This window comes from Mastacembelus armatus, chromosome 3 (genome assembly GCF_900324485.2).
Source record: "Mastacembelus armatus chromosome 3, fMasArm1.2, whole genome shotgun sequence".
Taxonomy (NCBI): Eukaryota; Metazoa; Chordata; class Actinopteri; order Synbranchiformes; family Mastacembelidae; genus Mastacembelus; species Mastacembelus armatus.
The window spans coordinates 20599198-20612096 of record NC_046635.1 but is presented as its reverse complement, the minus strand read 5'-3'; the positions used below and the strand labels follow the sequence as shown (position 1 = coordinate 20612096).

General features: G+C 38.8%; 1 protein-coding gene across 1 annotated transcript; it reads right to left on the bottom strand.

The window, feature by feature from the left end:
- Positions 1 to 1871: 1871 nt before the first annotated feature.
- chrnb4 (cholinergic receptor, nicotinic, beta 4 (neuronal)) lies at positions 1872 to 9260 on the bottom strand. Its single transcript, XM_026293566.1, has 6 exons — positions 9197 to 9260; positions 6716 to 6861; positions 5516 to 5560; positions 5179 to 5288; positions 3820 to 4864; positions 1872 to 2236 (listed from the first exon to the last, which is right to left on the bottom strand). The coding sequence occupies exons 1-6, from the start codon at positions 9243 to 9245 to the stop codon at positions 2072 to 2074; spliced, it is 1560 nt and encodes a 519-aa protein (XP_026149351.1). The 5' UTR covers positions 9246 to 9260; the 3' UTR covers positions 1872 to 2071.
- Between the last annotated feature and the right edge of the window lie 3639 nt (positions 9261 to 12899).

The window sequence follows — 12899 nt, the reverse complement described above, 5'->3', positions numbered from 1 at the left end:
AAGGATGTGCAAAATAAACATTTTCTGTGGACAGGGACCCAGGTGGTGTTCAGACATACTGTACACAGTAGATGTCCTTATTAAAGCCCCAAATAGCTTTCAAACAAGACGAACAGTCTCTGCGTGCCACTGGGATAGAGTTTGAATGGTCCTCAACAAAACAGGTTTTTTATTGATTGATTGATTGATTGATTTTTTTGACATAATAGCCTTTGTTTTTTTTTTTTCATAATGTTGTCAATATCTTTACATTTAATTAGGATATAGCTCTGTTTTTCACCAGCTTTCCTTTTCTTGATCTTATTGTTTCTACAAAATGGTATTACTCTTCAGTGGCACAGTGGTCTGACACTTAGCTGAATGAAGGGGAGGTCCAAGGGCTCTTCAGCCTGCATTCTTAGCTTCTTTAAGTTGGGCAAGTGAAAACAGAACTACCCCTAAGGGATCAATAAAAAAAACTAAATCACACACAGAAAGAAATGCTAATTTGACCTTCAGAAAGTTGTGTTGTTTCTATAGCTACACATAGAAAGCATCAGCTGAGGCACAGGTCATTTTACAAAGCTGTCACCTGCAAACAGCTCCTGAATATCTCTTCTCACGAAGGTCATCCTGTAGATTTAGATTGAAAAGACTGAGAATAAAACATGTATTTGCATTTTCTATATTATGGTAAATCCTTGTTAGAAACACATAAATGCTTGCATATGTGGCAGGGCAATTCTTAAAACAGTGTTTCCATCCAACAGACCAATGAAATATGGCTTGGAATTTATGGGGCCTTTAATTAAATGTGGAATGATAACCCCTCTTGTTTTGTTTGGGTTGAAACAGATGATGGATTGATTTGTAAAGAAGGATGTCATCACTAATGGCAGGAAATTAACAGGTGAGTGAAAAAGCAAATGAATAATTTGAAAATGTAAGGCATGTCCTGTCATTACCATAGATGTTGATTGCTTTCCCATGATTTAAAGCAAAGTCTCACAAAAGAACCAGCAGTCTGCAGAATCTCTAATGAGCCCACTCAGCACTATTTATAGAGCAGTAAATGTTGTCTGAGGCTGTTTGCCTAGCTGTACAAATAAGCACATAACAGAGATTAACTCTGGTATAAACACACACCATGAGATTATAGTTTCTGAAACAATTAAATTTCATTTTCTCCTTTTCAGATATTCAAACACCTTAAAAAAATATGCTTACCGGTAAGTACATATGTCAGGAACATTAAAATCAACATCAGCTTTCATTCCCAAAGATTTTGTTGTATCAATATATTTTTACTTGGTCACACAGTGAACAGCTGCCTTATCCATGTGATGAAATGTTCTAACTGGCACATTTTCTTTGAATATATTAGCTCTGAGGGCAAACTTTATTACCAGCAACATAGATTAACTAAGGACGTTGGCAAGATCCCAGCAATTTTAAGACTTTATTGGGTGTTTTCATACAGTTAATCAAACTGAAAGTGGACACAGATTTATTATTTATTCTTTAATCACACATCACCTATCAATGACACATTAAGGTACACAAAGAGGAATTAAACAATATACAAGATAAATTGCACTCATATTTCTGTCTTATTGGATATATTCCAGCAACAGTTCAACATGTACTGTATGTTTGCATATTTGAATGCAGTGGAGGGTCCATTCACTTCACTCCTGCAGCTGTACTTTGTACGTGTGAGGAAAAACGACCTCAGCGCAATGATTCCACAATAGCTCCTTTGCAAATGTAACACTGGCAGCTGCAGAGTTGTATTACTGTAGACAAAATGTTTATTATTATTAGGAGATATTTTTTAACCTTGCACAAAGATCCTGTCTATTCCACTGGGTTATACTATAAGTGTTTCCATGTACTTTTTTGCCTGTAACTCACTCACGTACCATATTGTTTGAATTTGGCACAGAAACCATTATTTCAGTGCTTCTGACCTTTGCTAATATACCACTACAAGCAAAAACTGTGAGGACTTACAAACTATTCCTTGTCTAAATATCCTTACAATTACGTTTATCTTAACATCTTAAAGTTGGTCAGACTTCTTTGATGCCCATCATATATGAGGGGTCTCTGAAGTGGGCTGTTGGTTGGGAATAATCTGACTTTGGAATAGAGGCTGGAGAAACAGGCCTAGGGTGCCCACTACACACACAATCACAAAGATCCACAGGAACATACGATCCACCACCATGGCCACATACTTCCAGTCCTCTATCACCTGCAAATGCACAGAAAGGAGTCAATATGCATGTTTCACATGTGTCACAACACAATTTATACTGTTATTTTTCATATTAAACCAACGGTTTTGCAAAGTAGTGAGATGACTGAATGCGTGTATGTGTGTGTGAGAGAGAGAGATATGATGTGCCAGTGCTTCTGTTGAATCTTTGCATTCAAACACAATTGTCATATGCCACATACAGTAATAACTATATGCATTGTATTGTAGTCTTGTATGGCTGAATTCAAGTTGAGCTGGAACATATAGCATTCATGTGTTTTACATCTATATATGTAAATTGTACATTGTTTAAGATTATTCAAGTGCAACACATGGACTGAGTAATATTTGAACAGAAACACCCCTGTGAGGAACCGGCTCAATATTGCTGTGACATAGACTGAAATACTTGGAGCTATTAACCCTTTCACCCCATTCTCTCTGCTGTCCTTGGTAGTTTTTGAAAAGAGTCATTCTTCATTTCTGGTTCCCTCCTTGTTTTATTGATTTGTCAGAGAAATTGATTTGTTATCCCAAATGTGCCATCAGTTTGCTGGGTCACAGCGGCTACTTTAGGTTAGTGGTATTCCTTTCTGCACCTCAAGGGTCACAGACTGTACAGTAGATTTTATTTCTTCAGTAGAAGCACCTTTGAACCAGTTTATTGAGATTACAATAGATCGAAGAGGCGAAGAGGCAGACATCTCTCATTATTTCAGTTTTGTGAAAACCTATACCTATGATGGGGACATAAATCAGCTCTGAACATACACAGTCTGCTTAAGATAACCTTGCTCTGAGATGAGCACATAGAAATGTCCAATTTGTGATATTGTCATACAATTTGATACATTTTTCGTTGTGTTCTGTTTACTTCAAAATTTTTGGATATTTAGTTCATTAATTTAAATTTCTTTGCTTTCAATCCAAGGATTAGATGAGAATATTAATACTACTATTAAATCTTTGCAGTTGCTATGGAGACAGAACCAGAAGGCTAGTTTAGCACAGAGACTGGAAGTAGGAGGAACCATTATATACACCACCTTACACCGTTATATACTCATTATTATATACTCTACTTCTTTATGAAAAACGTTTTATCTTTGTCCACTTCTGTTCAGCGTTCCCAGACTGATTGTCTGGGAACCTTGCTATGTTAACAATACTGTGAGAGGGACTGCATCTGGTTATTGCTTACCAAGGACTGGTTAAAGCACATAGCTCTCTAAAACCACTAATAATTAATTTTACAATAATAATAAACTTATGCTAAGCAGTGCTATTTGTTGTAACTGTGAAGTTTGAGTGGACTGCATTTTATATGAATATAATTATGCCTGCGGTCATGTCTTCATGCCCATTATTAGATCTTTTATTGTCTAAAAGCATAAAAATCAACTATGAATTGCTACCCTAAAGGAATCCTACCTGTAGCCAACACATCAATTTTCTATCTGAACAGAATAGCATATAAAATGCTCAATTTTATGTTATATTTTTTGGTGGGACGGTGCATTTTGTATTTTTGTAATAATAGCTGTCATAAAACATTTGGTATTAATGTGTATACATACACTCTGATCATCGTCATCTCCCATCATGTGCTCAGCCACAAAGCGCACCCCATCCACTGCCTCCTGCATGTCAGCAGTCCAGTCTGAGTTGCTTCTCTGCAGGAGGTCCTGGGTGGAAGTGGGAAGGTAATCAGTGGAGCGTAAGTCCCCTTTTCTGTTGGAGTGATTATAGCCCATTGAAGGAGCTACATTTTTGCGCCCTGGGGTGGAAAAGGCAGAATCGGAACACAGCAAGGCAGAAGACGACACGGTGATACCTGTTTTGGATACACCAGGGTAACCCAAACCTAAAATGGCTCTTCTTGCTCGCAGGCACCGTTGTTGACGAAGTCTGTGGCGTGCAGAGTTATTGTGAGGGCGTCTCATGAAGAGTAAGGCAGGCAGTTTGATAAGAAATATCAATTTGACCCAGGAAGGCATGGTGTGAGTACTGGGAGAGCGGTGGTGCACATTGAGCACACACACGCTGGTGATGATGGAAAAAGTCACCAGTACCATGGTGAACATCAGGTACTTGCCAATCAGGGGCACATCCAGTGAGGTTGGAGGAACAATCTTTGAGATCAAAAGCAAGAACACTGTGAGAGCCAAGAGGACAGAGATACAGAGGGTCATCTTTTCACCACAGTCTGAAGGCAAGTAGAAAACCAGGATGGCCAGAGAGGTGATCAAAACACAGGGGATAATTAGGTTGATGGTGTAGAAAAGGGGCTTCCTCTTGATGATAAAGTCATATGTGAGGTCCACATAGGTGGGATCTAGAGGGTTGACAGTCCGTCTACCTGGCAGAGCCAAGATATCCCATTCCCCACTGGGAGTGAAATCATCCATACTAGCCACCTCCGACTTTAAGATCAGGTCGATTTCTGTGTGATCATATGTCCAAGAGCGAAATTTGAGAGTGCAGTTCTGCTGGTCAAAGGGAAAATGCTTGACCTCGATCTTACAGGCGCTTTTATAGATGGCTGGAGGAAGCCAGTTGATGGTACCATTGAAGAGAACAATGGCATTTGTGAAGACTGTTACTTCATATGTACCATCAGCACTGTGAAAAGAGAAAGAATACTTAAATCAATGTCTGAGACACATGCTGTCAACACTGAGATCATAGCATACAGGAGAAATGCAGGAGCGTGAATATTGAAGGATTGCAAACTAATGTCACTTTGTCCTGCATGACTTTGGCAAGTTGAGATCTTAATGTGTGAGATGTCTAAGCTTTAACAGAGAGTTTTTGTCAAAAAATACAGGTTGAAATGAAAGAGACAAAAAATGCATAAATAATATTTTCATAATTTTTCATAAAAACAATTTACATAAACATAGAAAATATAACGCTGACTTTCCAGTGGTGCTTACTTGTTGTACAGCACAATATCTGGGAGCCAGATATGTCTGGATGGAATACGCAGCTTGTCGATACCTTCGTACTTTGCAGGGTCCCATGATAACCTGTAATCCACCCAGTGCTGAAGAGACCAGGCCATTAAGTCTGACTTTCACACACTTTCTCAAGACCAGCTCATTACATGCTTCATTATCAATGAAATATATTTGGCACACAATTATAGAAGCAGTTTGTTCCACATTGAACAAGCAAAAAAATAGATACGGTTTAATTCAAGTTCAGGAGAAAGGACATTTAAGAAGACGTGGAGGTTACACAGAGTATATGACTGAGTTTCATCAAACTTACCTGCGTGAGCCAGACATTTGTGGTCATGATCTGTTCTCTTTCATTCTGGAAATGTACAAGTGAGGTAGAAAGGACTTTAACTGACATTTTCAGGCACTGACGTAGCTGAATACAATCAGAAAGAATAATAAAATGCTAATAACATTTTGTTTTTTTCAATACACATGCACAAAATTAACTGATAAACCACTGACAAATTGAATTAAAAGTAATAAATAAACAGCTGAAATATTTATCTTACACCAATGTATAAATGGTTGATATAGTGATCTAGAAGTAATGAATTAACAGTTGAAATAGCCAAACAATCTAACTTAACCATATATATGTGAGATAACTAATAAAATGCTGATAAAATATTTTCTTTTTAAAAACAATACTAGTATGTACTCCTTACATGGTATTTTAGCTGAATGCTATGAGGATTATCCAGTAAGTATGTGCAGTAACTGAAGATGCTGAGTACCAATGCAGTCTTTATTGGTTTTGCAAGTATACAAAGTATACAAAATGAACTGTTATTTCATGCATTGTCAGCATCTTAACAACTTTCATTACTTTCAAAACTAAACACAAGGGCAGATTTTTTGTAACACCAAACTACAGATGAAGAAATCACACTGCTTACTTACTATTTACTGTCTATCTTGATGTGGAAGATCTTTCTGGTTATATAGCTTGTTTGTTGATAGCATTGTCATCACACTTCTATAACATATATTTCTAATAAAGTGTTACCAAATGCCAATTACCTCGAGGGGTACAAAGCAAACTCATAAAGTGAGGCTGTGAATAAGCCTTGCTGCCTTGGGCTGCAGCTGGGAGGAGCCTCCACTGTAAATCAGAGGACAGCCTCTCTCACTGTGGCTAAAACAGCTTTATGGCCCCTTTTAATCCAATGTGCTGAAGTTTCAATCTGGACATGACAGAAGCAGAGATCACAGCTGACCAGATCTATCTTCTGTTTCATCCATCCACTCAGAGCTACAGCCTCTCAGCACAGGCTGGTTTGTAAGTAACTACTTCTGTAAAGCTTTGTGGCTGTTGCTCTGTCTTCTCTATCACCCTACTTTTTGCTGTCTTCATTTTATTGTCTCCCTCTTTGTCTCACCAGAGCACACAGTCCCCTCCTCACACACAGGTCCACTCACATAAAAAAAAAAAAAAAAAAAAATGCACACTCAGTGTTTGGTGCCTCACCACACTGATGAGCTGCGCCAGAGACACTTGCAGCTTCACTGTGACTCTCTCAGTCCTGTTGACAGCCGGGCGGATGAGCGGATTGTACCGATCCTTTCCTAGCAACCAGTTCATGAGACGCTCCTCTGAGTCGGCACTGCTGCTACCTGGTGACACAGTTTCATTGAGCAAATAGTTTTATGCACAGATAGTGTGTAAACATCCAAGACAAAGCCTTTAGAGTTTTACATTCACTAGAGAAAGAAAGCTTGGATAAATCACAGTGATAGTGCCATAGCATGTACCCAATGTTTAGCAACTACATAAGAAGGAAAATTAGAGCATCTTTGGCTTTTGCAAAGCGACATATTTCTGGGTGAATCTACACATGTGGGTAGGGTATACATACGAGAAAGATTCAGATCATACTCCAACTTTGATTGGATTACCCAAAATTAATGATATAGAGTTTAAAACGTCTACTGGCCTCCAGTCACATCTACTTTAAAAGAAGAGTTGGTAAGAAATTAATAAATTAGACCTTGACTATGCTGTTTTGAAAATATATAAAAGTCCTTGCCCACTAACCTGCACAGCAACTCAGTATTGACAAAACAAAGGTATACCCTCTCCGTCTGATCATGGGCTAAAGCTCTTTATTGTGAATTAGTGTGATGTGGAAATTGAATAATGCATTTATGAAGGTTTTAAAATCATTACCAAATAAGCAATTACAATTGGGATAAGGGCACACATTTTCACAGCCTGTTAATAATTCTGCTTTTTCCTAAAGCCAAAGCATTGGGTTCTTTTAAGTTAGACTAATATATGAATACCAGCACTTTGACTCCACTTCTTTCTCTCCATCCCTGATAAATGAGACCTGTGTCAGGAGTTGAAGATAAGCCTGATTGAAACTGATGAGCTGCTCTTTCCCATCTGGAGCAGAATGGATACATGTAGCACTAACTCTTCCATTTTCTTTACATGCTGCTGGTTACTAATGCCCCCACATGGTCTGGAATAGCTGAGTTGACTCTCTCTTGGGAAACACTTCTGTGAGCTGACACTCTTGCTGATGGACCCGTTGAAGAATTGCCCCTGTTGTCATTACTCAGCAGAGCGATATTTGTGTTTGCAAGAGATACTCATCACATGTGGCTCTTTGTAAGCTATGTGACGATACGACATGCTGAAAATAAAAATGATGTTAGACTTAAAACTAATGCTTCGTCTCTTGCATTGAGTCAAACTGTGTGTGCCGATAGCAACACATTCACCTGGAGCTTTGCAGGATGTGGCTCCATGGATCATAACATGAAACTTCACTGTCCTTGTCAGTCCTTTGGCTGAGGTTCTATTCAATATAGCTGCACATCCACAGAACTCTTGAACAAACCGAGTGTTGTTGGAAGCGTCTGGGACCACAGTCAAACAAGCCCCGTTTCTCCCCAGAGGAGAAGGCCATTTACAAAACAACCAAACTTGTAATAACCTGCTGAGCGTATTTAGGTTTGACATATAAAAATGAACACCATCTCATAAGTGTTGTGTTGACATTACACTGATTGAGAGTGAGGTCAGGCATGTTAATCCAATGCTAGAGTCAGCCGTTGTGGAGTTGATAAGGTCATTCTGAACACCACGGTACGAAACTGTATTACAACTAGAGACCTGAGAGCATAATGAAGCAAAACATTGGGCAAAGGTTGAGCGAAGTGTTAGAGAATAAACACTGTGTGTATACTTTGTATTCCACTTTTTGGTTAGAAGTATTGATCGAAATTCATATTTTCCTGTTAATTCTTTGTCTTTTTCTTTCTCGCCTTTATACAAAAAAATAGATAAAAGAAGAATGTGAATATATACGTCAGTACACACCTTCTGTGAAAGTTCATCATTTTAATAATGTTTTTAGCCAAACATTTACACAAAGTGGATGGTCGATATATTAAGGCATCCTGGACAAGCTCTACACTCTATTATTACTGATCTGCAGGCAAACCTACTTTTAATACTGTAGTTTCCTGAAATTGTTACAGTAATTTTCTAGGTATAGAAGACTGTTTCTGCACTTATCACTTATTTGTTGTAAAAGACTATTGCTTGTGATTCTAAACTAAATATTTCAAACCTTCATGAGTGTTGATGATTTTGGTAACAGGCCACATTTGAAAGCAGGACTAACTCATCAGAGATCAGATGTGCTAAAAATTCAGTAATATCTCAGATGAATGCTGTGAGGATTTCTATACATGCATGTTTTTAATTTCTATTAAAATAGATTTAATTGTTTTAAACAAACAAAACAAGACATTTTGGGATCCTTGAAAATGTGGATATCCTCTAAAAGTAAATAAGCTACTGCACTGAGAAACCTAACTCGACTTTGGGACACTAAAAGAAACACAGTCACTTCTCAGCACAGGGAAATGTGAAGCTGAACTACAGCTGCCTAAACCAGTAGTTTAAGTCACAGAATTAAAACAGAGAGGCACTTACAGTGAACCAAAGAGAAAAAGTAGGCGAGGATGGCGAGAGCCCGAGTCATTTTTTCGGCAGCATCTGGTCCGCTGCAGCTGTCAGTGACGGCGCCTCAAAGCCAAGGCGTTCAGTGCGCTTCCTCTCGGACATGCCGGACTCTACGCGCTCACGGTACGGACGCTCTACCAGCACTGTGCTGAAGAAAACAAGTCCCGAAAAGGGAGCTCTGTTACCCCATCACCGGTTTACTTTAAAACAACCTGCCCCGTGAAATTCACCGAGTCTCTTCTTGCACAAACGCGTCTTTACTCTCCGCAAGAGCGCAGCAGCCTGTAAGTCCTGCAGGTCCTGTGCCGGGTCTCTTATCAGTCACTGCAAGTTTACACCAGCTCAGCAGCTGTTTTAGATGGTAGGTTTCGCGTATTGCATGAGGCAATGAAGGTGCTATTCAACATTATTTCCAAATAGAACAGGAAAGGTGTTTTTTTTTTTTTCTGGTATAGTTATGGATGGATTCAGCTCATGTCTACAGAAGAAATGGTTTAGACATCAACTTAAAAAAATTGAGCCTCTCTTTGTGTAATTGGAAAGATGATTTTTTTTTTCTTTTTTTATTTGATGTTGCTGTCCTCATAGTCTTCCCAGACATCTGAGTACAGAAATACACATGCGGCCCACATTTGGGCCTAATTCTCTTACCTCTAACAATGATGGTTTCAGATCATACGCTGGCTTTAGGCTGCGTTGGCCAGTGGCAAGAATAATAAATTATTCTGGTCCTGGATGTGAGATTTAGTAAGGTGAGGGCCAGTCAGTTCTAGAGCAGTGCAATCTGAGGTTAGCAGATTTACAGTCAGCATGCTGCTTAAACTCTCATTATAATGGCCAGTAAAGAAACTATATCAGGCATGAGGTGCAGCCCCAAGGACTCTCCTGGGGTCATAAATTTTAACTCTAAAGACTTCCATTCTGGATCATTGAGACCAAATCAATAAGGGCTGATTAGTTTTGACCCTCACTTATTTTATCAGATCGAAGGCGGCTGGTTCATGGACTAACAATTTGTTCATATGTTTGTAGAACCACGTGTGTGCCAGAAAATGAATGTTCTCATAAAGACCACACACTCGTAGCAACACTGACCTCTTGTAAACTCAAGTGCAGACAATGCTCTTGCATTTGGTGCCTGCATTACAAAGTATACAGTATATATTTTGAATTAATGCAGATCATTTTTCTAGAGCCTATGATAGTGTTTGCCACTGGCAGATATGTTCAGGCTGATAATGCGTTCATACATCCCTGCTTGTCTTGAGTAGTTTTGACCATTTTACTGAACATCGTAGTGGTGGTTTAATAATAAGTAAATAATAAAAGTAAAACCCCTTATAAGTAGTGAGGAAATGAAACTTTTGTTTCTTTTTTTTGAAACACCAGATACTGGGAAAAGTATCTACATATAACATGTGATGTGATCTCGTTTCAAAACTACACCAAAACTGTTTTCATTGAAATGCCCTGTCAGCTGTATCTTTTTTTTTCTTTTTTTTTTTTTAATATTCAATCCACTTTTTCATTTGAAGTTTGATGTTGCCCTAGCAGGTTTGAAAGTATATTTCAACTACAGTAGAGTCATAAGTGGTGAAACATGACTGCTCAGAAAGGAACCATGTGCCAGTTCATTTTGTAAATGGCCACCTACTTCATCATGGTACACAGTGATGACAATTTACAGGGACACATTCTGTGAAATGCTCAGTATTGACAGTGTAATTTCTTACTCTGGAATTTCTGATTTAAGAACAAGAAGGTTGTTTGGATGTGGATTAAAGCCAAGAATGCTATCACTAATAGGATCCCATCATTCATAGCTCAGTGTATGTTTGAATAAAAACTTCATTCATTCCAAAAGGTGGTTTAGAGGAAACTTTGTTTGCTCAAAATATCAGCCTTTTGGTAATTTGTTGCATGATAACTGTTATACTGATAATATTTGAATTGCCCAGTCCCAGTATGGTCCATTCTCTGATAATGTCTTCTAAATGGTCATATGTATTCATACATATAACATTTTATGATAATCAGGAACAAAACTATTTCCGTCCAGCTGTCTTTTATTAATCCCTGGGGAAAATTTCTATCTGGCCCAAGTATAAGCTTTATCAAGAAGGTTCAGAATTTTATAGATCTAAAGTGCCATTATGTAAAAGCCTAGACACAAACACAGTCACAATCCACTGCCTTACCAGCAAAAATATGTACGAAATTTTTTGGTGACATTTTGTAGACCACACTAGTGCTGTGGCGTGATAGACAAAAATATTAGTAGGTCAATCCACCACTGGTTCACACTGAAATACATCTACAACTACAGCTACACATTTAAAACTTGGTTCAGACATTTATTAGATTAGATGTCACTTTATTGATCCAGAGGTGAACAATGACAAATTCAGTGACAGCTACTCAGTTATGGAGTCTGATGGCAGCAGGGAAGAAGGATGTGCGGTAACACTCTTCAGCCTGCCAGCCCGCCACCAAAGGCCACCACCCAGTGTCCATGTTCCTTTGCTTGACTGTCTGCCCTCACCAGCTGAACATCATCCAAAGTATCAAGAGAGTCAGGAATGAGTTCATTCAACTGTGTTTCCCAAAGGTATAGCAGGCTGAATTCTTGATAAACTCTCTTTACACATTGAATCTTTAAAGGTGCTTTTGGTGGGAGCATTCTGCAGGAGCCACATGACTGGTGGACAGTGGACACATCAACACACTGTCAGAGCATGAGTGTGTGATTTTTCTGTGTGCCAGGAAAGCGTGATGAAAGAGAAACAGCTAATCAAAGAATTGCTGCTGTTGCAGTACCATGTTGCACCACAGCAATCCGACCCTGTGAGGGATATATATCAAACAGGCAGTTCATTACCTGAGAGTGCTTAGGCCCTGTGCTAGTGAGGCTCAGCCAATCTCATGTGAAGCTATCGATTACACACCATCCATTGCCTTCAGGGCGAATCAACAGTTCTCATTGGTTCGTTTACTGTGTTTTAGTATTATAATGATAATCTATGGAAACAATTCGTTTTGTCTGTGTGTATGTGTATGCATTTGGAGTGGCTGTGTGTGCATGTGTGTATGTGCAAACCTCTGAACGTGTGTGCTGACGTACATGTGCATGTGTTCCCCTGAGAACATTTGATTTAACAGAATCCAAATATCATAAGGGCACTTATAATTTAGGTGGTAAAAAAGCAAGTAGTATTGTACATAGTATTGTAGTTCTGAAATTTGTACTGCTTATTATTTAGCAGGATAAGACTGTGTATGGGGACAGTTATACACACACACACACACACGCACAGATATATATATATATATATATATATATATATATATCAACCTCGGTGCTGTGACCCCCAAACTGGGAGAGTGGCTCCAACAGATCCCAGGAACAACATCAGAGCTCTCAGTCCAGAAGAGCTCAGTGCTAGGAACAGCTAAGATACTGTGAAGAACCCTCAAACTCCCAGGCCTCTGGTAGAGGACCTGAGATTGAGGAAGACACACACACATAGGGGTGAGAAGGGAAGTTTTGTGTATGTATGTATGTATACTTCTACATGTCTACAAAGAAGTAAAGCATCTTTTCTATATAGCACTTCTTTGCTAAAGCGGCAAACTTTGCATTTTTTCCCTGAGTGTTTTTACATTGTAGATTTGC

Coding starts and splice junctions, on each gene's coding strand:
- chrnb4 (XM_026293566.1), bottom strand. CDS start 9,245: ATGACTCGGGCTCTCGCCATCCTCGCCTACTTTTTCTCTTTGGTTCAC. Junction 5,289..5,515: donor CAAATGTCTGGCTCACGCAG/GTAAGTTTGATG, acceptor TGGTCTCTTCAG/CACTGGGTGGATTACAGGTT. Junction 4,865..5,178: donor GATATTGTGCTGTACAACAA/GTAAGCACCACT, acceptor CTCTTTTCACAG/TGCTGATGGTACATATGAAG.